General features: G+C 42.2%; 1 protein-coding gene across 1 annotated transcript; it reads right to left on the bottom strand.

The window, feature by feature from the left end:
• Positions 1-236: 236 nt before the first annotated feature.
• On the bottom strand, positions 237-26,134 carry SFI1 (SFI1 centrin binding protein). The gene is made up of 30 exons (XM_026037828.1): positions 26,077-26,134; positions 24,050-24,244; positions 23,047-23,118; positions 20,736-20,846; positions 20,339-20,433; positions 18,799-18,916; positions 18,430-18,532; positions 17,526-17,682; positions 16,598-16,759; positions 16,190-16,260; positions 15,596-15,688; positions 15,030-15,127; positions 12,743-12,824; positions 11,635-11,813; positions 11,326-11,401; positions 10,727-10,822; positions 10,296-10,372; positions 9,458-9,548; positions 8,820-8,916; positions 8,023-8,183; positions 7,528-7,602; positions 7,101-7,175; positions 6,553-6,729; positions 5,414-5,655; positions 5,235-5,330; positions 3,657-3,915; positions 2,862-3,009; positions 1,927-2,050; positions 1,159-1,261; positions 237-601 (listed from the first exon to the last, which is right to left on the bottom strand). Exons 1-30 carry the CDS (start codon positions 26,094-26,096, stop codon positions 494-496), a joined length of 3,561 nt encoding a protein of 1,186 aa, XP_025893613.1. The 5' UTR covers positions 26,097-26,134; the 3' UTR covers positions 237-493.
• Between the last annotated feature and the right edge of the window lie 1,472 nt (positions 26,135-27,606).

Genomic DNA, 27,606 nt, shown 5'->3' with positions numbered 1-27,606 from the left:
AATACTGTGCAGAAGCAGCTGATGAACAAACATGAGGTGTCAGGCAGTAGTCACCCCTGGGCCCCGGAAGTGGAAGCGAAGTTCCTGGAGGGTACTGATAATGCTGTGAATTTCTCCTGCATGGAGAATCCATTTAATTCTTCAACTGTATCAGTAGCACGGTATTTTTGTATGTCAAAGTGTATGACTTACTGACATTAACTCATTTAATTGCAAACATTTTGAAATAAAGAGTCTTATCAGTGTTGCTTATATTTCTGCAATGTCAGGGGCAACTAAATATTCTAAGTGCAGCATGAGGTATTTTTAGCTCCATTTTTTTAAAAAAACAGGTATGGTTAAAAATACACAGAGATATTTAAGTTAACTTACAAAATAAAAGTGACATACATGACTGAAGAAAAGGTATACATTTCTTCCATTCCCCTTCCCTTCTGCTACAAACAAGGCAAAAACTGAGCAGAAATCCCTACCCATGAGCTGGAAGGTGGCATCACATCCCGAGAGCACTGTGGATATCCTGGAGACGGGCAACCAACTTCTCTACGTGATGTCTGTCTTTCAGTTGTGCTTTGGTGAGAGTGTTGATCCTCATCTCCAACTGAAAGTGAACAGGACAGCATAAGCTGTTTGTGTAGCAGGAAAGCTTCCGTGCTTTTTGAGTGAGGAAGAAAGACTTAAATGAGCTCTTAACAGCCTGTATATTAACCCATTTAAGTATAAGGACCATGGAAGTGACAGGATTGTGTTACCTATGATCACCCAAGTATCAGTTAGCTGATACAGGACCCACAGACTTTGCTGTACAAAGTAGGGAACAGAGTAATGCAGATGCTGGCACTGCAGTGGACTTAAAAACTGCCTTGAGAAGCCACGGAAAAAAAATCTTGATGCTCACCTACAGAAGCCTGCTGTGGGGGTTAAGGCTGGTCTTAAAAAAATCCATAGGTGCTGTAGTCACATTCCAGAATGAACAGGCATGGACCATGCAGGCCTTGGGAACAGGACACTACAATTCCTCCTTTCTGAGGACAAGTTTCTCTGGTCTGGCAATTTTAATAGTAGCTTGCTATCTAATTCCCTACCACTGACTTCACCTACATGCATAGCATAGGGATGATTGCTTAAGTAACATCACTTTATTTGCTAGGAACTCACCTGGTGCAGTTCTGCTTGTACTTCTTGTATGGCATCTTGGTCCTCTGGTTGTGTGCTTGTTTCTAGCCACTTCTGCAGAATCTGTGCCTGCTGCTGACAGGACCTGATAAAATGGATTAGGAGGACTCTATCCCAGGAGGATCTCAACAGTCTAAGCAACTTAGACTTGCAATTGATACTTGCAGGGGGACCCAGTGCTAGTACTCAAAAAAGGAATGCTGGAGAGCAGAGAAACGTGCTGAAATCTGTCTGAAAGCTGGTGCCCTATCCTACCTCCAATTCCCAACTTCTTCCTTTCCTCACAGTTGGATCCACTCCAAGACCCATTCTCAAAGCAGTTTTGTAAATCTGTGCTTACTCTAACAGAGAAGTAATCTGTTGTCAAAACTCCTGCCATACTTATTTTAATTGACAGTTGGAAAACCTAAATTTTCACTCCTCCTGATAAAAGAGCTGAAAGATAAATTTTGGCTGCTCTGCCAAGTTTATTTGCAGTGCATTTAGATTAGGCCCAGTGACATCTTTACCATGCTTTCTACAACAACTGCCAAAAGAATAATATTAGTTGTTTAAATTTAACTTTGTTAAATTGTACACACTCCCTCCCACCCAGAGAGGGTGGGAGGAGAAATCACAAAATCTAGAATTTGTTTCAGTCACAGTTCTGCTCTGAAACAGACTGGTTGCAAAGTAAATGCACACATACAAAAAGTGCAATACTGAGCTGAGAGTATGAGAAAAGGTGGGTAAAGGGGCTTTGCAGCCTACTTGAGTTCTTGCTTCCTGCTGAAGTAGTACTGCATTTGCTGTTGGATAGATTGGAGCTCTGCTTCCAGCTCTCTCTGGAACACCTCTTCTCTTCTGGAATTGTGCTTGCTTTCTTCCTCTTTAGCTGGAAAGAGGTACAAGACACAGTCACTGGTAGTGCAGCAGTCCTGTCTGTTTTTAATTCTTCTCAGGGAAGCTGAGGTTAATGGAACTCTCTACCTAATTCCTTATCTTCCATTTTGTCACACTAAAGGATTCACCCAAAGGATTGGTTTCAGCAAGACGGCAGGGATCTTGGCAAAAAACTACAAGGTCTCAGGACTCAGTTTAAGCCCACCAGAGAAAACAGGAAACCCTCCAGCACCTGTTTCAGTGCTACAAAGGCTGTTTTGACCTATCCATGATACAGAGGTTTTACATCTACACTAGAAGCAGTCAGTCCTTCTGGTCTCATGGAACCTGTAGTATCTCAGGCCTCATATTTCATGAAAAAAACACCCTAATGAGAAGTGAACACAATCTTTAGCTTTCCTCAGTAATTACAGCACTTGGATTACTAATTATAGTACTTGAATGCCCCTGCAATAGAGTATGATCCTGCTAAGAAAGCTGACCCCCAGCAATTCCCACTTTTCAATCCTACAATTGGACTTTAAGCCTTTCCCCAATCAAACAGGCTCCACAAAACTATATTACCATCCCAAAAAGGAATGACTGGCTCCTTGTGTCCTGATACAGATGTAGGGACTGCTTTGCCTGCCTGACATTTTTGGGACATGAGCTGCTTTGCCCTTGCAGACCTGCATGCATTGGAGCAGGACCTCTAACTGCTGCAGTTTAGAGCTGGGGGACCTTAGGTGACTCTGTGTGTGTGGGAGGGTTGGACTAGATGATCTCTAGAGGTCCCTTCCAACCTTAATGATTCTATGACCCACCTGCTGTTCGGTGACTCTGTTTTCCCATGAAGTCCTCAGGTGACAGCAGATATGGCTGCAAGTTTGGCTGCAATTTCTTCCCCACGGGACCCTGTTGGGATTCTTGGGAATGTGCTTCTGTGTGACAATCCACAGGTAGGCCTCCTCGCTACATGGACCAAATGACATTATTTCTTTCTCCAAAGATTTTCCTGACCCAAGCTGCTAAGCCCTACTCCCCTTAAGAAGTCCCATGTAATTGTTGCACCGCTCAGCAGCTTTGCTTATTCTGTGATGTTTCAAGAAATTGGAGCTCTTTCACTTTTAACAGGGAGATCTTTCACCAAGATTAGTGCTTCCCATTCTACATGAAACAAGAGTTTAAGCTATGAGCAGCTACTTGCAGGTAAACTGAATTTAAGTTTTATTGTTGAAACTACAAGCCATAGTCACAGCTACTAAGCTGAGTTTCTCAAAATTCCTGCAATTTGGCTGGCAAACTGTAATGCTATGAACTCTTTGGAGGAGCTGTGCTCTCAAATCAATTGCTGGGAAGAACATCCTCCTGGGAAGGAGACAAGAGCAGGAAAAAGGCATGAGTTGAAGTACAAAGCACATGGGCTGGCCTGCTAGTGAAGTGTTGCTTCAGGTTCATGGTAAAGAAAAGGAGCTTTTCAGAGACAGGTAATTTGAAACAGAAAATAAAGAACTCCCTGAAGGGGAAGCCCTGAGGAGCCACAGGAAGAAGCAGCAAATAAGCAACCTTTGTGCTAACCGTAGCCTGCTAAGTACTCTTGCTTCTCAAAGAACACTCACCTTTTTTGCTTCAGCTTTCATCTGGGCCATGAATGACGAAGGAGGCCACAGCCCTGGCCTTGGATAGAACGGAACAGCGTGGTGCTCATTGTCTGGCCACACCGGTACAGAGGGAAGTACGGGAGATGAGTGGGCGTGAGCATGACAGCCCACTTGGGACAGCTGATTGCAGATGCTTTCTTCCATTTGAGTTGCTAGCAGTAAGTGCCCAGCCTGAGTAGAACATTTGTTCATAACCGCTCGCTGAGGTGTCTCTGACCTGGGAAGGGAAGGAAAAAAAAATATCAAGTCTCTGTACATTTCAACCCACCTTTCTTGTCCTTTTCAGTCAACGTTAAAAATAGAGAATCTTGCTATTCCCTTGCACACTGGAGGGAACTCGTGCCCTGCTGGGTTAGCCTCCTAAATCCCCCACAGTACTAGATTCCAGCACAAGACTGCTAGAAACTTATCTCCTCCAGACCTGCACTTACCCTGCTATAAAAGAGCAGTAGTTCAAAGGAACAAAAGCAACCCCACTGGAGCAGCTTTCCCACTGGCTGCCTTCTTATGCAGGGAAAACCTCGATTAAGGGAAAACAAACAAAAAATAACACAATGGGCTAGAAAGGGAAAAAGGCAGCAGATTGGTGAAGGTCTTCACTATTCCCACCTACCCTGCTCAAACCCTCCACATTAACCCAGGCTGAAACATCAACATCTTCACAAGCTGTGAATTCAACCAAAGACAGAATCCTGCCTGACTTTGTTTTGGGGACAAGAAGAGAAGAGCAGCAGCAAGCAGCAATCACAGACAGGTTCTGGCAGGAACTACATATTGCCCTCTCTAAAACTAACCGGGGACAGCTAATCATATAATAATTTAACAAATGAAAGAAAATTCAATCTATTTCGGTCAAGAAGCAATTTTAGCTTCTACAACATGAGCAATTTCAGCTCCCTCACTTTCAAGGCTAAGAAGCGATACTTCTTTAACAGCAGCACAGATCTTCTGAGAAAGTAACTACAAAAAATGTTCTGTTTAGAGCTGCCGAGCTGATCTGCCAACAGAGAGAAACATTCAATTTTGGCTCACACATTAAAAAAGTTATTAATGCTGCCCCACAGAGTAATTAAATCCAGATCCAAGCCTGCTGTGGAACAAATATAATCTATGAGCCAAAAAAAGCATCCTCACAACTCAGACTTCTAGGTTCATTTTCAAAAAAAAAAGTAACTTTGCTTATAACTAAGCCTGTAAAATTTTGGAAATCAGTGAGGTGCATTACCTTTCCCTGCAGATTCCTCACTAATGAACAACAACCTCTTGGTTTTTGATTAACATGATAGTCCCATTATTCTTGTCCACTTCATAAGAAGTCTGAAGTTTTACAATTCACCATGTGCTTTTCGTAGTATAGACCAATGCAGAGCCCCATAATTACTGAATGCTCTGTATTATGAAGGAGATTGAGGGAATAAGCATAGCATGAGGCCCCGTTTAAGCATTTACTTAAAGACAAAATGACAACACACACACACACATATACACACACAAAAAAAACACACAAAAAAAAAACCCACAAAAACACATTTTTACCTAGTACAAGTCATTCCTAGCAGTTCCTCTCTTTCTAGAGATTCCAGAAGGAAGTCAGGTCTTCGTGGCGGCAACCTTGCTCGTCGAAGAAAATTTCTGGAAAGAATGAACAGGACCAATAAAGCCATAGTTTCATAATTATCTTCAATTAGCATAAGCTGCATAAGCTTTACACTCACAGCTCACTGAGAATCGAGTCCCCAGCAGCGAGGAGGAACGGAGAACGACTGCTTTGTGATGGCCACGGCGCTTCCTCTACTGAACACCCTCTTGTTCCTGGGTTAATATCAGGCACCTTAAACATTCCTTGCTTGTTCAGAGGTAGCAGGGGAGTAGAAGGCTTATTTAAGTGCTTGCAGAGGGCCTTCTGCTTCCAGAGCATGGCACAGCGATGCACTGACTGGGGAAGGCTGTAGATTGCCTGCAAACACAAAGAACAGTGGATTGTTTAACGAGCGAGAGCAGGAAGCAGCATCAAGGCCCCCGAGGAGATGGCCCACAAAAGGGCCAACATGGCCAACAGCATCACCAGCTCTCTCCATGCTAAATTAGCAGGCCCATCACGCATTGGAAAAAAAGAAATAACTGGGCACTTCCCAATGAGGCAGCCTGCACATCAACAAACAGAACAACCACTCTCTTGAAAACCTGGAAGGGAGTTGAGAGAACTACCCATGAATCAGAAGAGAACAACTACAACCAGCAACCCTACCTTCCTCTCCATGCACAGGCCTCGACCGACAGGCAAATGTAGAAGCGACACCACAGCCCACAACTTAGCGCTAAAACTAGGACAGGATTAGGTACAGAATCACACACAAGGAATCACAGAATGGTTGAGGTTGGAAGGGACCTCTAGAGATCTAGTCCAACCCCCCTGCTCTAGCAGGGTCACCCAGAGCACATGGTACAGAGTGGCATCCAGGTGGGTTTGGAAGACCTCCAGAGAAGGAGACTCCACAACCTCCCTGGGCAGCCTCACATTAAAGTACAGCCTTTAATACTTTGTGCCAGCACAGTCCTATTGCTTAGAGACTGTACCCCAAGGCAAAGGTCTTCTTCAGTTTTGTCTCTGTGATGGGGATGAGTCAATTTTGAAACAGTTTGTTAAGAAAGGCCTCCAATTAGCAACACTAGCCGGAAGAGCTCTAATTGCTGTTGAGTGACAGGACAGAGTGTTTTATTTTGAACCATGGACAAAAGCACATGTCAGATTCAAACAGAGCTTAGACTTAGGGTTCTAATAAACCCTCTCCCCTCCATAGATCAGAGCAATGCAGCGCCTGGATGCATCCAAGTCATTACTTGTCTCCTTCACCTTTGGCTGGTGCTGGGCTCGAAGCTGCCTCCTCGACCGTTCCAGGCCAGCGGAGTGTCTCAAGGTCCGGGTTACACCTTCCTTCAGCAGGGCAGCGCGGCGAACTCCTACAGCCCTTTCAAGGAGCTTTTTCTTCCGTTGTTGCTCCTGGACAAATCCCAGCCAAGCACTAAATACCTTCAATATGAAGAGCAGAGAGCCACAGGCATGTTAAAGAGACAAGTCCTGGGTTTGGGACCTCCCCTGCAAACAGGGAGAGTCTCCATTCCACTGGTCAGTAATGGACAGAGTTCCAGCACAGTACAAGGGCAAAGGGACAGGGACTTAAGTCTGCTGAGGCTGGATGGGGAAAGCATGTGCAAACTTTTAATCCGATAAGAGGATTTGGGGACAGCTTCTCAGCATCCCAAAATGACATACAGCACTCTGAAGACCAAAGTGAAGATACATTCAACATGTACTTTGCCTGTTGCAGTCCAATCTACATGCGATCTGCAAAGACCCCAAATGCACTTGTCTGCCCCTCCCCTGCCCCCCAAGCCCCTTACCTTGCCCTGCAATGAAAGGCACCAGTGCCACAGTGCTCTCGCTGTCTCCTGCTTTTCCCATTGCTGCTGCACCAGCTAGCAGGAAAAAACAAACAAACAAAAAAAAAATCACCACGCAACATCCAGGTTAGGGATTTACATGTCACATACCACAAATCCTAGCCAAATGGAGCATTAACCAAAAGGGAAGCACTCGTGGAACAGTAAGAGAAGAGCAACAGAAGAGCCTACTCAGATTGCCCAGTACACACAAGATTTCCCTCGCGCTAGGGGAATAAAAACAACCTACACAAACTTTGGGAGAATATTTAAACACATTTACTCCATGTATATATTCTCTTTCAAACTTCATGTATAAATGGAGTATGCAAAAGAAGGGCTAAGGATGAGCAAGGAGCTAGGTGCTTGCCCAGGGACAGTTCCTTACCTGTTTCTTCCAGCAGGAGAAGCAGGTAGAGCAAAGTCTCCGAGTCATTAGCTGATAACCCTGTCTCTGCAGGAGCTGCAAGGAAACCAGAATAGTGAGTCACTCTCAGAGAAACCCAACTTATCTGAGCCAAATGCTACGAGAACAGAACAGCCTTTATCTCCCTCTCTTTCCTCTGTTGAGGCCAGCCACCCTCAATACAAAGTGCTCTGTGGTGTAATCCCTTCAGCATATTTCCAGGAGCCCAGCAGGGATTCCATGTAGAATAGATGATCTTGCATGTGGCAAGCCCTGATTCCTGTCTTCTCTTAGGTCTATTAGTCCTGCCAGTATTTCTTCAAATGGGACTCAGGTCAATTCCTTCCTCCTCAGTGCTCGAGGAAGGGTCTCATGCTCCTCATCTTCAGCCAGCACGACCACCCCCTTCCCCAGGAGACATGGTCTGTGGCCCCACACCAGCTATTTGCCAGCCTAGGGAAGTGTTATCCTTCTCACCGCCTTCTCAAGATGCTGCTCGTGGTATTTCTTCCAATTCCTCAGGTACTTCTGGAGCAGGTGCTGCTGATGGTGCTGCACTGCCCTGTCCTGATTAGCTCTCAGCACCAGAGACTCTGCAGTAACTTCCTTCCAATGAAGGAACCGGCTCTGTAAACGTGCTGTTAGAGAAACACAAATCAACATGAGACTATCAGGAGTTTAGCTCCTCTCAGCTTGTTTTGGCAATACTTAGCTCTAAAAAGGATAGTCTAATACTTCAGGTAATGACCAGGGAGCTGGGACTTGCAAGTTCCCCACTGCCACTGACAGTCCTGCTCATTTTTAGGAAATCATTTACTCTGTGCTTCACATTGCACACTTCAAGAATGTAAATGACACCAGGAAAATGCTTGCAGAATTGGAGTCATTTCACATTAATTACTAGAGAAAGACTGAGACAATAAATGAGGCAATAAAATTACTTGCATTGCCTGCAAAATAGAGATGCCTGAGTTCTTCATGGTTGGTAACAGAAAATGCCTTTGAGGAAGGAAATGTTATCATCCATTATCATCCATTACTTAGTGAGGGAACCGAGAGAGAGGCAAAGGTCACTCATTAAGTCTGGGATAGACCATAGAATCTCAAGTCATATCCTATTCTGTGGGGTCATCCTCTGTAGGATTGAGGCACAATCCATTTAGTCATTTCATCTGAACAAAGGAAACAAAAGGCTGCTCTGCTAAGATACATCCTTCTAGGGATCATACACAAAAAAATGACTATTTGACAATTTAATATCTACACCAGCTCACCTATATTCAAATGTTTTACAGCCTCCTTCACAGCTGCCTGTTTCTGATGACGATAATGTACTTTTAGTGAGGCAGCATCCTTCCACTGCAGCAACACCTGAAGATATGAAGCAATCAGGAAACTGAATGCAGACTGACACTGTAATGATCTTGAAAGTGAGAGGAATGTACAGCCCACTGCTGCCACCACAACTACTTCCATCTGATTCTCATGCAAGCCTCAGCAAGAGGGCACACATTCCCTCCAAGTGAAGCCCGGCATGACTTCAGGCCCTCTTGTGCTTTCAAGGTGTTGTTCTTTTCTTTCCCCACACAGATTTTATGACTGTGCTATGCACCTCTTTCCCTTCCTTCCAGGAAGTTGTACAGGGGAAAAGAGAAAAGGGAAGTGTGGGGGGGGGGGGGCAGAAAAAGGAGCAGAAGAGAGAAAAAAAAAAAAGAAAAAAAACCCCACTCACTATGGAAATACCTGCTATGATAAGCTAGAATCAGAATTGGAACTTTCCAAATTCTTAAATCCTTCTTAGTAGTGGCTTTTAGATGATGGTATGAGTTGTGGCCCTTCCAACTGCATTACCTGACCCCTGCCTGAATTAGTATTTCTTCCTACACCTTGATACCTGCTGCACAGACCCTACCTTTGACAGGATCACTCTCCTGTAGTGTTGATCTGCCTGAGAAGCTGCTTTAGCTTCAAGGGCATTTTCTCTCCATATATGCAGCAACTGCCTGAAGACAAAGCAGAAAGAAAAACATTATGAAGGATTCTTGCCTGTTCTTACTTCACGTAACTTGTTCATTTGGCCCACTCCCATTCATTGGGAAACCAAAACCAAAGCAGCCTTCATGAACTCAGTCTTGCAAATCAGCTTCTGTCCCTGCAGGTTTCTGCTGGAGAGAGGGCAGTGAAAAAAGCACAACACACTCTTAAATCTAACACATCAAGTAGAGTCAGTCACACTCACAGGTATATAGCACTAAATAAAGGAAAAAGCCATCAAGTGGCTAAAACTAAAGCAATTACCACCAATATACAGTGACTATTACTTGTAATCACTCTCCTCACTATAATGTAAAGTAACCCCTAAATGTTCCAAGATGCTTAAAGATCAGCACAATCAGAATCCATCTGCTGCAGGGAATGATGTAGTTTACTGCCTAGTGTCTTTCATGGTACTGAGCAGAGACAAGCTCTGGCAAATGCAACAGACACAATCATCAGCAGAGGAAAGATTTTGGAACTTGATTAAAGAGACAGTAAAAACCTAAACAAACAAACCAACCCCGCAACATAACAGCCCACAGCCCTGCAAGAGGTCAACCTGTTTTAGTCAGACAAGCTGCAGAGGAACAGCAACGCTGAGAAGAAACAATTCTCAACACCAAACACTCAAAAAATCAGAAAGACAGAAGAGAATAATTTGTCTGCAGTGAAGTCACTTCCCTCCCTTGCTGCACACTGAAACATAGACTTACTGCAGCAGTAGTCTGCAGTGTTGTTTCTCCTTCTCAGCTACTTGATAGAGAATGCACTGCACGTTTTGCTGGTAACTCTGCAAGAAAAGCAGTGAGATGTAAGACTGAAAACTAACAACAGCTTTAGAGTCCAGGAAAAAGTTAAGTTGCAGCCACTGCAATTGAATCCTCCATTTTTCTGAGATGCAACAGCTGAGATGCCAGCTAATGCTAGCTATCACACACCCTTTTTCCAAAGCCACAATACCACACTGCTGCTTTTGCTTCAGCAGTCAACGCTGAAGCTCATGTAAATCTAGCAACAATAGCTACTTTCTAGCATGCACACTTGGTGTGTAAGCCACTGGAGAGAAACAGTGTGGCAGCTGTGCAGCTCTCACAGTCAGGCACACGCAGTGAAGTTCAATGAAGGGAAGGGCATTTGCTCCTACCTTCCAGGCTGCCAAGGCCTTGCCCAGCAACACGCGCTGATAGTGAACGTCTGCTCGCACCAGCTTCTTCCATTTCTCACGCTGATGTTCCACATACTACAAGAAGAAAAAAACAACCTCTGATACAGACATGCTGGAGGGAAAACAGACAATGAAAGAGACAAAGGAAAAGGAACATTCCCAATTTCTGAGGAAACACCCTTTATACTGGTACAGGTTCTAACTGAAACCAGTGCCACACACTGCCGTTTCTCCAAAGGAACTAATTGAGGCCTTTATTTCCCCCATACTTTCCAGCAATTGTCTTAAAGACTGCCACAATAATTCACTCAGGTTAATAGCTCTGTACCAACATAAAAGTGAAATGCCAGCCGAGAGCACCTATCGTGACTCCTGTGTTTATTGTGAGTAATCTATAGTGTCTATCGTGACCCATGCAGAGCTACAAACTATCTACCTATCATGCTAAGCCCAGCATGACTAGTATTTAAAATTTTAAAATTCCTTTAATTTTGTTCCTAAAGTAGCCACACAGATGAAAAATACTCTCAACATAACAAAAGAGATTCAAGCTTTTCCTCATCTGTTAAGGGTCTCACCTCTCTCCACTTGTTCCAAGACTGCTGCAGACACTTTGAATAGTGAAATCTCTCAGCTTGCATCTCCTTGAGCCTCCTAAAGAAAAATACAACTTACTTTTCTCTTAAAATGCAACTCATGCAAGGAAACTCCTCCAGCACAGACATGAGTTCACACTTGCTCCTTTCAGTAAATAAATATTTTTTGAAAAGCAAATTAGAGGATTCTAAAGTACAAATAAGGAGTCAGAGTCACTGTGAATTAAACACTGCTTTGTGGCTGCCTGCCAAAGGGCCAATCGAAATCATCCCTTTTGAGAAATTTCTTACTGTGTTTTTCTCTCCTGAGTATTTTGCTTCCACAGACAGAAAGCCTTAGACAGCAGCATGTAGCTGTAGTGATTTCCAGCACGAAGCAAGTCCTCTTGCTCCTCCAGGAGTGCATTTGCTCTTCTGCGCCAGAAGCACCAGCAACTAAGCAACAGTTGCCTCTCAAAACGAAGTACAGCCTATAATGAAGAAAGCAATGACCACTTAAAAGGACATTTCAAGCAAGGAAGACCATTCTTCAAAGGCAACAAGCACAGTAAAGCTGTCCTATGTTTCCCCACAACACTCACTAAAGTTGAACAACAATGAACTTAAGTTACAAAAGCCCCTCTGCTGCAAGTTTTTCTGACTGTATTCTGTAGGTATCTTGTCTGGATCTAGAAACCTTTATCAGAAGACAGCAGGTCAAAGAGAGGAAAAATACATGCTGATAAGTAGTATGTGAAAGTCTCTGAAGAACTGGTAAGCTCAAGACTCACCTTGTTGAATTCACAAGAAGTGATAAACTGGGAACACAAAGTGTCAGCTGAACCTGCACAAGGCCACCAGCAGACACCAACATGAAGAGTGTGCTGCATAACTGGGACCACATTAAATCAAACAGTGGCTGCTACAAAGACTGCAGGATTATACATGTACACCAGGTGAAATAAAGGTCCCTTGCAGGAATTTTCTGAACATTGAGAAGCCACTTGTGTGTCAGAAAAAGCCACTGCTCTCAGCAAACAGCTGGAGTTGGCCTTCCAGCTCCACAGAATAAGCACGTACTCCAACAACATAACAAACGAGGAGACAGAGAAGGAGCAAGAAATAAAAACAGAAAGAAAAGAGTGTGGGTGTGCGCACTCATACTGTGTGAGGCGAATGTACTGCCTGAATAGTTAACTGCTGAAAATATTAGCAGCTTGAGGCTTCAAGAAAAGCTTTCCAGTAAACATTGTTCCAGTAAACATTGCTTGTGATCTGTATCTCCCACGTCTTGCTCCCTGATGATAGAAAAGGGAATTTCCAACACCATGTCATGTAACTGATGTTCACAGAGAACATGTGATGTTCACTAAGAAATCATCTATTTCCTGATCAAGGTCAGATAAAGAATTACATTTACCCTCTTCTCCTCCACTCGGTATTCTTGCTGCTTGCATGCCCTCAGCCACCACATGTCAAATGCCTTTCTCACCAACACCTTCCTGCAAGGAAAAAGGGTAATGTCAGCACAGGAGATAATTCCTTCAGAGGGCAGGTAGATTTTATGGACTTCAAAAAACCAATCTGTCTATGTGTCAAATAGTTACTTGATTGTGAGTCATGCAAGCCCTTAAAAAAAAAAAAAAAAGAAATTGGTCAGCTATATCTCTTCAATATTCTTTATTAAAAAAAAAAGTGTAGTAATTAATCCAACCCCTGAAACCCTACCTAGAACATGTAAGATTAATGAGTCCATTGAAATTATTGAACTGCTTGCTTTCATTCATATCATTCAACTCTTACTTTTGATCACTTCATTAATTTTATTTACAAATACACAGAAAAATTTATAAAATAAATGTAAAAAAAACTTAATTATAAACACAGTCTATTCCCTCCTCCCTTAGCAATATTTTAAAGATCCTACTTTATATTTTTTTTAATAGGATTAAAATATTTTAGTAGGATTTGTAAACATTATGACAATAAGTAATAAAGAGGAGCGCTGTCACCTAACATCACGAATGAATGGATTCTACCAAAGTCTTCTTTTATGAACAAGATCAGGTAGCAGCTCTCATTATCCAGGTTTCTTTCCCTCTAGAGGAAGATAATGCTTATTCCTTCAAGAGAGCCACAAGAATCATTAAAAAATAGTTCTAATAATAAAAAATCCAAAGATGTGATATATATTTGGGATAGAGTGCTAGATATCTCTCACATGGAGCAAATAAATGATAGAATTATCCTAGTCCAGATGCCTGAGCTAAAACCTAACTGAAATAACCCCTGGGTCAAGCTACACCAGCTCTTTCTGTACATCAGTGATGATGGTCTATCAATTACACCACCACAAAGTTTCAGCCTTTCTCTAGTCTAAAGAGCCTTGAGAGATATTTTGGACTCTTACCGGGTAGTTTTTGGTAGGTAGTTATCATAGTTTATTACAAGTTTATAGACTGGTAAACAACAGAAGTTAAGTAAGTCTTCCTGGAGGGCACTGGTGGCTGCCAACAAGAGGGTCTTTGATATGTGTATGGTCACAAGTCTCAAAATTGGTGGCTGTTCTGGAGCCTCTTCAGCACAAATGCAGCAGCCAGGCACTGGCTGGGAGGACAGCGTGTTTGTGCACCAGAGATAGCTGCCGTTCTGGCAATCCCCATGGAATTTCTATTTGGGCAGAAGGCACTCTCGGTCTTCTCAACAGGACATGCTCCTTAAAACTTCTTCTTTGGTGTCCAGAAAAGGGAAGTTCATTTAGACACTTTTTAAAGATAAAAATGGCACATGAACATATTCTTGACTCCAGGAGTTAAGGTATGGCTATATAACCCATAGAAGGCTTTAATCTAGGAGGCTTTAAACAGATGATTTAATCTGTTAATCCCTTCCCTGGTGAAAGGGACACAAGTTACATTGCAGTAGTTTCATCTTCACTGAGCTTAACCCTCCTTGGTCTTTGAGCCTCTTCTCCCTCCATCTCCTGAGGGAAAGCGAATGCACCACAACTGCACTCCCACACGAGCTGGAAAAATTCCTAATTGCTTGCACAAAGACAGCTGCCCTCATTACTCAGCCTGCCCTACAAAGCTGCTTGTGAAGTTCTCAAAAAGCAAACCAATCTCTAAGGCAAAACAGGCTTTCTCTGGGTGGTTTTTCAACAGTTAAGCCATGTTTCTGAGGACAGAAGCACATCAGTAAGAAATAGTGTGGCTGTACTCTCCCAGTGAAAGGTGTACTTCTGCTAGGAAAGAAAATTCAATGTTGAAGACCAATTTTTTCTCCCAACTTACACAGGAAAAGTGTTCAAGGAGGACATCCACTATAAAAGTACTTATCCAAACCAGGTCTTTTCAAGGGAAGCAAACTTTTTGTTAGTCTTCTAATACAGAGTTCACAGAATGACAGAATGCTTGAGGTTGGAAGGAACCTCTGAAGACCATCTTGTCCAGTGCTCCTGCTCAAGCCTTGTACATGCTCATGTTCCCACCTACTGCTACTGCCACTAGGATTTTCAGGTTTTACAGCTACCATCAACGAGCCTCAGCTATAAGCAAGAAGTGTACATTGTCCATTCTTCAAACAAAGAGAAGAAATTACATCAGGATGGTCAGGCATTACCAGAAAGCACTACTAGATTTTAAAGTAGGAGCAAAGGTCTATGAACTTGACATCTCATCTTGAAATAGGAGTATTTCTCTATATACCTGTAATGCATCTGAGCCACCGATGTTAAAGTTTGCTGCTGCTTTTCCTCCTTCTCTTCCAAACGCGACTTCCAACGGTTCCAGAAACTCTGTAGCACCTGAAGAAAACAACAAAGTAAGAAAAATGGATAATGAGAGAGAAGAATTTTAAGGAAGGAAATTACTAATTGTCAGGAGATGAACCTTGCAGCATTTTGCCCTGCTGCATAAAACAAAGCACAGCAAAAAACATCTAGGAGCTTGGTATTTTCCTATTTTCGCAATTCAGGATTAAAGCTAATTACTGCTTACAATGCAAAATGGAGACACTACAATTTTTTTTCTAGAAAAAAATAGTCATGACATATATAGGAAAAGAAAAAAACAAGTAATATGTATAACAATGACAGTCAACTTATGAAAGAGATTTTTTATGACTGCTAGCAATTAGGAACAAAGCCATTGATTTAACAAACACTAACAAACAACAATTTTAGCATTAAATGAACTATTTTGCAGGTGAAGGTATAAACCACCAGGACGGCTCAAGAAAAACTCATGCAGAACAGTTCAGAAATCAAACTCACCGTGACTTGATGCTGACGGTACGCCAGATTTTTTCTCATTTGTTGAGAACGAGCATTTAAAACATTATGTCGAAGGCCCTTAAACCCAAGCCGCTGTAACAACAAGAAATGTTCACAACTTCCATGCAATCCAAATCACTAAGCTTTAGATACAGTTGCTCCTGAAAGAGCCTAAATTTGGTGTACAGCAAAGGTGAAGAAAATCAACAGGGGAGCCACCAAGGGGAAAATGCTATTGCCTGATGAAAAGATAAAGCAGCATGAAAGCCCTATACCTTCAGGATTGGTTTGATACTTAACCAGTTTCCTGATTGGAATAACTACTTCAGAGAGTACCAATGTTTCCCCATCTAGATTCAAGCAGACACACTGATTTTTTCTGCATGAAGAATAGAAATTGTGGCAGATTCTGCAGTAGTTGAGATCTGGAAACCTGATGTCTGATCTGAACTGATTCTGGCAGGAATGGTGCATATGGTGCATTCTTCATATAACAGTCACTCATAACTGTTAGTATCAAAGGCACATTGCCAGTCGTAACTGCTTGAATTCCCTCCAGAGCCTTTTTCACCTCCACTGTTATGGTGCTCTTACCAACAAATGATGCCTGTGGTGTTTCTCAGCCAGCTCACATCGCCAAGCCTCTTCCACACGTAGTACAACATCTGTCACCGAGTTAAAGCATCTTTACCATGGAAGTGCACATCCTCAAATATACACAAACTTCCCCTACAGACAGGGCTATGTCTCTACCTCAATTTACTTCAGTATTTGAATTTCCTGCACTGTTAGCTGTGAGGAGATGATCTTAAGTGATCTCCTGCAGGTCGTTCACTGTCAAGAAGGTCACTGCAACTGCAATAGTTGTATTAATATAGCCTCACATACATAACATGTTCGTCAACAATGCTACCACGTGACACTACTGTTAATTAACCAGGTATTTCTCTGAAGGAATACTTTTTACCTAGATCCACTAGATACAGCATACACATAGGATACAGTGCTTCCAGCATGCAAAAACTCTCCATAAGACAAGCTTTGCTGCCAGCTTTTCAAAGTGCTTCTGGTGAGCGTGCACTCTTCTCCTGCACTCCCACAACAGCCGCCAGCCTGAGAAATAACGCTGGACTATCCCACCTTGATGATGATCCCGAGCCACCTCTAGAAAACAAACATACAAATTACTCAAGACTTGGTCAATTCTGGAGTCATTTAGATCAGATCATGGGCATGACATTCAAACCACAGGTTCTCAAGTGACAGAAGTCCTAACACTGGGAAGTACTGCTAAGAGCTCACAGTAACACTCAGCTAAACTACATTTTTCCCTCAAAAGGGGAATTTAAGACATTATGTCATTTACCCAACATACACAAGCTTGCTTCCATTTTAACATACTGCTATTACTAGATTCCAGGTACCCAAATTGGATTCTTTTCCATTACCACAAATGAACAGACCAATGAGCTTGGTCTGTACTCAGCCATATTCACCTGTGTGAATAATATTCACTTGTGTGAATACAAAAGAGTCTCAACACTGTGACTTGAAGGGAGAAAAAAAAAGAACTAGTGCAATATCTCTACTATTCTACATCAGTTTTGTTTGATTATCAAGAAAATTCACACAAAAACTGACTGATAATAGCCATGAACACTTCCTTCTCATAGGTATCTCAGAGAATAATCTGCAACAGGCAAGTCTTGGTCAAGAGAACAATAAAGAACTTCCTCTTATACCACATTCATCCTCTTGCCAGCAAGTGACTGCCCTGATAGTCCAGTATATAATTGCTCCTTAGCTAGCCAGGCCTGTCACAGTGCCCATATGACATCTCAGCTGCAGTTGAGCTAACACTGCAGTATCTGCTAGGACAGGAAAAACACTGGGGCCTAGTTTGGCTCCATCCTAACTCATTTTCACTTACCTTTCTGACGTCTCTTGACCCTCTGGAGATTTAGGTATCTCAGCCAGGCCTCCACACTTGTCTTCAGTTGCCAGTGGCGATGGTGAGTTGCTGCTCTAGCCTCCTCCTGCTTCTCATTCTGACTGTATAAATACAGTGCTCTCCACTGCAGCCAAGCCTGACAACCGGGGAGGAAGGAGAGTAAGAATAAAGGAAGGGACAGGATGGGAAAAGTAAAATAAAGAAGAGAAGAACAAACTGGTAATAGGTGATTCCTTGTAACATCTGAAGATGGAAATCATGATACTGATGCTTACCTCTAATAATAATAATTCTTTAAGGCAGTTCAGAGTTGTTAATAAAATGCAATATAAGGGCCCTGACCTCTTCTCTCGATCTTCTGCTTCAGGATGCCAATTTTATATCCCGAGATTCCTTTTACATGTATTGTAAATGCCCTCCCACTCCACAAAATAAAAATACCGTCAATCAGCTGATCAGACTTCAAAACTCTGGGAGGGCTGGTTGCAACTACCTTTCACACCCTATCAAAATATCACAGTTCCAAACTTCAAGACCCATTGCTTTCTTTTGCTTCTTATTTACTTATAGTTAGTTCTTTAGTGACTAGACCACTGGCACTTTCATCATTATCAAGCAGTATATAAATCAATAATAATTTCTTCAGTAAGTCTCCTTAACAAATATAACAAACACATCTAGTCTGGTTTGTCTACATTCCTTGTAAATATCTTTTTTTCTTACAAAAATACTCTATTTAGACCTGCCTCTATCATAAATACTATAAATTGCAAATAAAATGAGCATAGGGCATGTTTTTCATTTAACCTGTGGTGTGTAATGTCAACACCTGGGTGCAACTTAAACGTCTGGAATGTTAATAGCTGGAGCTCTTAGGACTTACTCGGAATTGCAGGCTCTGGGCCCAATGTTGCAGAGCCAAAACCTTCATTTTACGGCCAGCACAGTTCTGGTAGTGTCGCCTCCTCCACGCTGCCCATGATACCCTGCCAAGACAGTGTTACAGACACGTTCAAAGCAGTTTCCATAATTTGATGCAGAAAATGAGAAGGTATCTACCACTGCACCTTTTAAATTCACAGTCTACAGGCAAATTAGGAGAATTCAGACCAAAAACAAACAAACAAAAAAGCAAAGAAAAACATACACAGATTTGGAATAAGAAGTCAGTGCAGGAAAAGTTCACAAAATGCAGGTAAAAGTCATGGTGCTACAGGCAGTGCCTCTCCGTCTGGTTCAAATCTACACGTACCGCAAACAGCTTCTTTCTCTGAATGCCAGTGCCACAGCCTGCATTCTGTGCTTTGTCCTTCGAACATCAACATAAATCAGCCAGCGTTGCCACGTCCAGAGCAGTTTCTGTTTATTTGCTGTGCATAACAAATTACAGCATTTTAAGGCCATGCAAGACTCATTTTTTAAGAAGCCTTTAACATTACTTCTTAGTCTCCCCGTTTCCCTTCAGCCCACAGTGACACCTCGTGGGAAACCCTGAAATCACATAGGTCTTTCACAACAGTGTGAATTGTCAGGTTCAGGTATAGAATCACAATATTCAGCATAACAATCTTATTCAATCAGTTTTACAATATTTTCTTTGGTCATTTGTAAAAATGTGCAGCAGTAGCTCTTCAAGAGTTATCCTCTCTCTCCATTACAAAAACAAACTACCCAGAAACAAGACAGGTTTATTCAGTAAACCAACCACAGCTAAAACATAACCTCAATTGCAAATTCTAGCCTATCACTTACTGAAACACACAGTACTGTCTCCTTCCAACAATCTGGCTTGTTAGAACAGATGTTACTGAAGTAAATTTATTAGAAAGAAATCATTCAACAACATGACTGATTTTATGCTATTTCAATATTTAAACTTAAAAATATATCTTTTTTTATTGTTCTTTTTGCTTGTTTGTTCTTGCGATCTCTAATTTACCACAAAACAGGTCAGATCTTTTCAACATTTCCTTTTTTTTTTTTTTTAAACTAAGTAACACTAATTCTTCTGGTCTAGCTTACTAAGAAAGCGATACACTAGCTAGTGTATCAGTTTGTTTCAAAAGGTACCAGTCTATATTATATTCCAGGGCTACTTTGATGACCCAACAGTTAACTTGGCAGGTTAGCATGGAACAAATGATGATTTCATGTCTAAAAAGGAAAGAGCTGCCTTCTCCAACAGTGGAATAGATATTCTCTGCATCTGAAGGAGGTTGCAACCAATATAGGCAACTTTAGCAGCAGGGCAAACCCACTGCAGAACACAGCACCTGCACCATGAGACCTGAGGTGCTTCTAAAGCTTAGGCTCCCTTTCAATTGCAACTACCTGCTGGCAGAAGTAAGGAATACAGATAAAACATGTGCAATTAAGTTCACAACACAGGAAATCAATATATAATTTCTACAGTCACTATAGTTGATACAGAACTCCAGTAACATATTTTATTCCAAACATGCTTTTGAACACACAAGAAGAAAACACACACACACACAACTCAAAGCGGATGGAGCAGCCCTTAAGCTTATTCACGGGCTCACTGGCTTCCCTAAGCAATTGCATAGCTACTTAGCGGAGTGCAGGAATCCCCAGCTCCCAACTGGTGTTTTAGGCAGACAACCATCTGCACCTTTACAGTTCCATGGGATGGGGGAGATAAATGCACAAACACATGCAAGGGACAGAGATTCTCCAACGGAACTGCAAGTACTTTCCTTAGAAACTCCCATCTCAGAGCATTCCCAAATTGGGGTTCCCAAAAGGGACTTTCTGTCCCTTTCTACACTTACCATGCAACTCTGCAACATGATTCTTATTTCTCTTTTGTTGTTGCTGGCAGATAAAGGCTCTCCAAGCCTTGAATACCAGTTGGTAGAGGAAATATCTAAAAAAAAATTAAAAAGACACTCAATGAGATCATTACCAGTGCCAACAGGTAGGATGCATTCAAGATCAGTTACACTCTGAAGATATGTCAGATAAGAAATTCTGATTTTATCTTGAGACATCAGAAGCATACTCTATATGGCATGAGAAATGTAGAAAAAGAAAGAAAAAAAGAAAATAAACAATAAATACAGCATCTCTTAGCTCACCGATACTATTGGTGACTCAACTCCTTCAAAACATATGGAAAAAATATTCACGATTCTATATATTGAAAACAATAAGTTATATTTCACAAACCTATAATGGCAATCAGCTCTGAAGATGAGTTTCTTTTCCCTGCAAGCAATCCACCACTCCTCCTTCCACTCTCCAGAAGTTTTTTGAAGAATCTTCTGATCACAGTAGCATCTAGGCCATTCAGACGTGGAAGAAAATTTAGACGTATGAAACTTTGTAAAGGTTTCCAAGTTGACAATAAATCAGCTTTAATTACGATTACACCATCTCTTTTCCAATCTTGTCTGATTGGCCTAATTACGGTATCTAAATGCATGAAAACACAACCCTTCTGTGATGTCTTTCTCCAGGACTCTACAAAGTACAAGAGGTAATCAGTTAAATGCTGTAAATACTTCATATAAAATCAAGGAAAGGCAGATGTTGTCAGTGATTTCCCAAATATCAGATAGCCAGCTATCAACAGATCTCTGAACAACACATCTTTTATGTTCAGTTCTATATTTTAAACATCAAACACTTAGCCCTATTGACAAATAACATTTTTTTCCTTCCTAATATTTTCCTTGCTTTTTTTTTTTATTTTAACATAAAATAGTTCTTTTATATACAGATATTAGCCACCTCGGATTTTATGTTTTTATACTTCTATCGTGTTCCAAATTTATAGTCTTCCCAAAGAACATAAATAGGCTTAAGAATTTCTTCAAGTTGCACATTTTTTATGCAAAAAAAAAAAAAATGAAGCTGTTCGTTTGTTCCATATACCATTTTCTCTCCTACATACTAAACCAGGCACAAGTAGATTTACAAGTCACATGTGGCCTTCAAAACCTTTAAACCAAGTAAAGCAGCCTTTGCTTTTATACCCAAATTTAATTATCACACCTGATCAGGTAAGATGTGATGCTACATTTCATGCAAATCGCAAACAACTGAAGACTGAGAAGGGTCTGAATGAGGGAATTGTGATTTTGATTGCCTGTAAAATTTTTGCTCACCAGAAACAACAGCCATCATCTATTATCCCCACCACTTTTATTTGTAATATGCTGTTTCCCACATGATGAAGATGAGCCAGCCAAAATTTTAAGAACCTGGAGGTCTCATCTCTGGAGTATCAACAGTTTCCAAATATTTCTCATTCACTTCATTTTTGATGAAGGAAAATGGGAGGAGCAACAAAAACACACAAGCTAGCAACTAAAAGCATACTACAAGTCCAAACTCATAGCCTTTCCTATGAGTTTGCTAGAGCACCAATACACTAAGCTTAATGAAATCACTCATATTTTAGGAACAGGATTAGGTCCAGAACACCTGGATGTCCCTTACTACAAAGGCATAAAAATTCTCTCAGAAATTGCAATTCACAGCTACCTACCCCACGGCAAGTTGCTAAGTCATTTCAAGCACTTAAGAAGAAAAGAGAAAAAAAAAAGACAAAAGGAACAAGAGCTATAGATTAATCTTTTGGACACAGTGCATTAATTGAACATTTCAAATAGAAGATATGAATAACCAGGGCCTATCTTAAATCTAAAATGCAATTAATTTTTGCTGATGGCCCTGGCTGAACTTCAACAATAAAATACAAAAACTTACACAATGCCTAAGCAATACAAATTCAGTGCATGGAATAGCAAGAATACTACAGCTCACGGGACAACTTTTGTTTAGCAGCTAAGTCAGTCATAGTCAGAATACGTTTGATACTGTAGAATGAAATAGGAAAACAAAGGGTCTGCTCTTACTCTCACTGTACCAAATACGCAGGCAACTTTCCACTGGGAACTGTTTCAGTTCCCAAGCGTGTGGTAAAATAAGAATGAATATGTAAATTACAGGAAAATAAGAAGAGAGTATCAAAGTGTTGATTTTCAGTAGCTGATGGAACACTAATAACAGAAACAAAATGCCTGACAGGAGTATTTCGAAGTCATATAGATGCAAAGCCTACACAGATATACATTAACACCACCACAAGCACTAAAGGGAACTGAAGATTTATCTGCTTTGCAGACTATTTATAACTTTTAAAAATTGTTCAATTCAAAGCACGTACTGCAACTGTACCTCCGATTTACCTGCAGAACAGCTCAGCTTCACAGAGAAAATTACAATTCCTCTGATTTTAGTAAGTAAAACTTAATCATGATTATTTAAAAAAAAAAAGGAGCAAGAGGAGCATTCAAAGGAAACCTTCAAACTACATCAGAAGACATCTAAATATTTTCTTGGCAACCAGCATTCTTAGCCCAGTGGTACAACACTAAACCACATTTTAAAAAAACCATACATATATATATATAGTTCCATATATATATATGTGTGTGTGTATATATATATATATATATGCAACTTCATTTACCTGATTTTGGAAGGAAGAACTTGTCCAAATGTCTTTTGTGCCCACAGACAGAAGAATTTCCTTGCTAGGCATCTGCAATATAAACAAAGGTTGGATGACTTTGCACTTTTCCTCTGTGAATTTTCAGACAGCAGTCTTAAAAATAAAGACATTTATGCTAGCTCCAAAGTAACACTAACAGTCTAGTTTTATAGAGACCATTGCACATACATAACATTTATAGCTTGGAAATTGTCCCTTTAAGAGGACTATTCACCAAGCATAACTAGAGACCTACACATCATTGCAGGACTACTTTGGGAACTGATTGTTTGGGAAACAGGGAAAGCTGAGAGGGCTTTTATGCATCCACTGAAATCCAGGGATATGCTGCAAGCAGTGGATTAACTGGGGTAACTTCATGCGATTTAGGAGAGAAGACCTGAGCGTTTCTCTGAAATCAACTAGCCAAGTCAGATTTACATTTCTGGAAAGGGTGAGCAAACCCTTTTTTTTTCCTCCTTCTAAAGGGGTTCAAATGCTAAACTGGCTCATGGAGAGTGGCCACAGGCACCAAAGGCAGCACAAGGTAATCCATGAGAGCGCACAGGCAGGAACAGGGCCTCCCTCTTTTAACATACCTGAGCTGCCAGATCAGCTCAATTCGTCCCACAAAATTATAGGTGTTAAATCTCATAACAGTCACAGTCCCATCTCTGTCATAAGTCCTTCAACAAAGGCAGTAAAAAAACACAGCAGCAGGGACAGACTAAAAAATTCTTACTTGACAATAAAATATGTTCTAAGTGTTTTGAACTTTGCATTAGAAAACCAGTATCAAGGAAACCTGATTGTGCTAATGCATATCCTCAAATTATCAAAGGATGTTTTCTGAATTTTTTTGACAGTCCTGTGAATAAAACCTTTGCCTTCGCCCTCCTTTACACCACTAAAAACAGCAGGATTCTTCAGGAGGACTATCCCCCTGCTTCATTTAGTGAAAATAATGTTTTGTACCCATCACCTGAGTCGGAGTTCTTGCAACTTTCTTCCTTCACTGCAAGTATTCCCACCTTGATGAAGGTTGTGATAACCCCTCTTCTGAAACGGGTGTCCATCAGACTGTGCAGCAATAGACTGACAAACAGCAGAGTGACTGGTCACATGTATTTTTGGTCTATGAAGTTTTTGGGCTGTGTGGATCTTCAAAGTTTTTAAACTTAGAAGGGAGGAAAAAAAGATCATGTGAGATCATATTAACTGCAAAGAAGTTGGCATCATCTCTATAGACTGATCTATAAAAATAGCTATACAATCACACAGAGAAATTGACAGCTACACAATGTTAAAACTTATCTAACTTCTCTCTTTAAACCATTTTTGCTAACTTTATTTCTGGAATTTTAAGGTAATTTCCCAACAAACAGCATTAAGAGAGATTTCAGAGCAACCATGCCATACACATTCCCTTTCTCTTATAATGTTGAAATGAAATATAACTAGTAGCTATATTAGTAGTTATGCTGTTCTGCTTCCCTTCCCATGTAGTTATATACAGTAAAAAAAAGGGTCTTCATAGAAAAAATAACAATAATGTTTTTCTATTTTTTTTAAATTATCCTTGAACATATCGAGCTGTTTTGTCTACTGCTAAAAAAATTTGAGGACTGCAGAATGGAGGTGAGGATTCTCAATGATGACTGTAACAGATGAGGCACTTACACAAACAGTCCGTGATCTTTCAAAGTCTCCCTTACATTTGAACAAAGTATGTTCCTTCTTTAACGGAAAAAACGTTGCTAAAAATCCCTCCCTGTTTTCACATAGCAATCACTAAAAAGGCAAAATTAAGTAGACCCTTCCATTATGCAGTTTATTTTGAAGCCTAGTTCTAATTTGAAAAATAATTTCAAAATGTGTTTAGAATTTCTGAGTATTTTGCCTGAACAATTTTCTGAAAACAAGCAGATAAAAAGAAATCTAACCAGATAAAACCTGTAGAACCAGTTGCATTGAAGCTTCTTTCTCAAAACAAATACTGCCACCACCCTGAAAATTTGCACATTAGAAGTACAAACACATTCTTGAGCTCCATAACATTCAACAGAAGAGACTGCTTCAAATCTCATCGCAGTAATCACCTGAGCTGAGCTAGAAAAAACATTTGGCTGCAGCCAGAAAAAAAAAAAATCTTGTTCCAGCAGTTATTGGAATAATCCACACTAATAGGTTTCAACTGAGCACTCATTCAAAATATGCTCAATTCAATTGAGCACTCATTCAAAATAGTGACATTAAAAAAAAAAAATCTAACGGTTTATTAGCTAAAATCTCATAGCATAAAAGAAAAAAATGTATTTTTGACTTGTTGTAGCAAGCTGCAAGAAGCTAAAATAAAGCCAAAGAAAGAAAACAAGACCTATATTCTGCTAGAGAGAGAAATTCCTGTTCCCCTATAAAATGTTATTTGAATATTTTCTGAAAGAGAAGGGCCTCATCTGGCAGACAAAAGCCTTCAATGCATGTCAAGATACACAGCTGAGACAACCACGTTCCCTTCTGAGGAAGAGAGTTTCAGGCACTTGTTAAATTGGGCAAAATTCTTTCCAGCACATTTCTACTAGACCTGCTTCCCCTCAAAACCTTCTGCTCTATTCCAAAGGCAACCTTAGCTTGACCATAGTTACAACATGGCCAGACAGAGCTGCAAAAATCAAGCACAGGTAGAACATGCAGTTTTAAAATCTGAAATTTGTATTAAAGTCTAAGCAGAATATGCTTTTTCAATATTTTACAACTATTCAGAACAGCAAGAACTATATGTGATAGATGCTACACCTAGGTAATGAAAACAACCCGTGTCCTTGAAAATGTATGTGAAGTAACCAAAAGAAGCAGGTGTTGAAGAGGGATCATTTCTTCACCTTAAAGTTCTTTTTTTTTTTCCTCCTTCCAAGAGGTACATATGTACATTTTCTGATTAACAATGTTCCATAGAAATTAAAAAAAAAAAAAATCCTTTACCAAAGCAGCGTCTTTCTAACCACTTACCTGCTCTCGGCCTTCTCCATTTTGCCTACAACCCCAAGCCTGTGGCAAACACACACACGGGAATGCTGAGCGTGATCTTTGGGTAAAGCACAAATTATTTATTACTAAGGTTGATGCCAAATAAACCTCAGCTAAATAAACCTCCTAGAAACGACCTGAATTCCCCTCACCGGCTCCGCACAGAAAGGAACGTTTGTGTCAGCGTTTGGCACGACCCACACCCTGCTTGCTGACCCGACCACCACCACAGGACACAACGGGCGAGCAGGTAAGTGGCGCTTGGCGGCTGTGTGAGCGCTAGGACAGCGAGGGCCCGGTTGGTGACGCTGCGCCCGGAGACGCCGTGGCCGCCGTGGCCGCCCGCCCGGGCTCGCGGCGCCAACAACCAAGGCGCCGAGGCGGGAGCCGAACCGCGCTCCCGTACGGTGGGACACCCCAAGGGCGCCCGGCGCGGAGCTGCCCCCGCCGCGCCGAACCGGATGGAAGCGGAATGAACCGGATCGAACCGGACTGAACCGGTTCGAAACGACCCGCGCGCGGCCCCCTCACCCCGGCGGCGGGAGGCGCCTCCCGCCCCGCCCCGCGCGAGCGGCCCCCGCGGCGCCGCAGCGGCCCCCGGCGGGCGGGAGGGCGGCGGCAGCGCGGCCCGAGACCGGCCCGGGGGCGGCCCTCGCCCTTCCCGGCCGCCGTGGCTCGGAGCGCGCCCGTGACACCCGCGCCCAGGCTACAACCGGCCCCATAACCCGGCACGCAGGCGGCCAGCGGAGGGCACCGGGGGAAAACGGTTATTTTTGTTTAAACCCACACCCTGAAAGGGTCGGCGCTTTTACTGTCGACTTTCCGCTTGGTTTGAAAACAGGAGGAAAAAAAAAACCACCCATGGGAGCAACGCGTCCTGCCTTGCTGCTCCCCAGTGCTCTGCCACGGGGTGGGAAGCAGGGGATGCCGCGGCCGAGCTCCACGGCCACACGGCGCTGCCGGTGCCGAGGAGGCTCCAGGCGGGCGTCGAGCGAGTGGAAACGGGCACCAAATGCGCAGAACGGGGCGCCGGGTGGACGAGAAGGGGCATGGGGCGAGGAACCCCGTCCCTGCCGCCAACGGGGGCGCCCGAGGCCTGCGAACGGGTCAGCCCCTTCGCTGGAGAATCTCCCCCTGCACCGGGCTGCGTGAGGCCTAGTTTCACTGAACGGAAAGGCTGATACATTAAAAACAAAACCACAAAACCTTGTCAATGAGTGTGCGGGCTGCGCAGCGCTGATTTGCCCCGTTTTTTAGCGCATGCCTCGGTTTTCATAACGTTAAATCGCCAAGGCTGCACCTCTGCGCAGGGCCCTAGGAAGAGGCCGCGCCACCCACCGCCTCCCAGGCTCTCCCGCCGCCCTGCTCACACCATGGCGCTGCCGCCAAGACGTGGGATCCCCCTTCCCTTCCCTTCCTTTCCCTTCCCTTCCCTTCCCTTCCCTTCCCTTCCCTTCCCTTCCCTTCCCTTCCTTTCCCTTCCCTTCCCGCAGCCCCGAGCACGACGGCGGG

The sequence above is a fragment of the Nothoprocta perdicaria genome, unplaced genomic scaffold, assembly GCF_003342845.1.
Source record: "Nothoprocta perdicaria isolate Ctin4 unplaced genomic scaffold, notPer1 scaffold_2, whole genome shotgun sequence".
Taxonomy (NCBI): Eukaryota; Metazoa; Chordata; class Aves; order Tinamiformes; family Tinamidae; genus Nothoprocta; species Nothoprocta perdicaria.
Note: the sequence above shows the minus strand (reverse complement) of the source record. Positions and strands in the feature narration are given on the sequence as shown.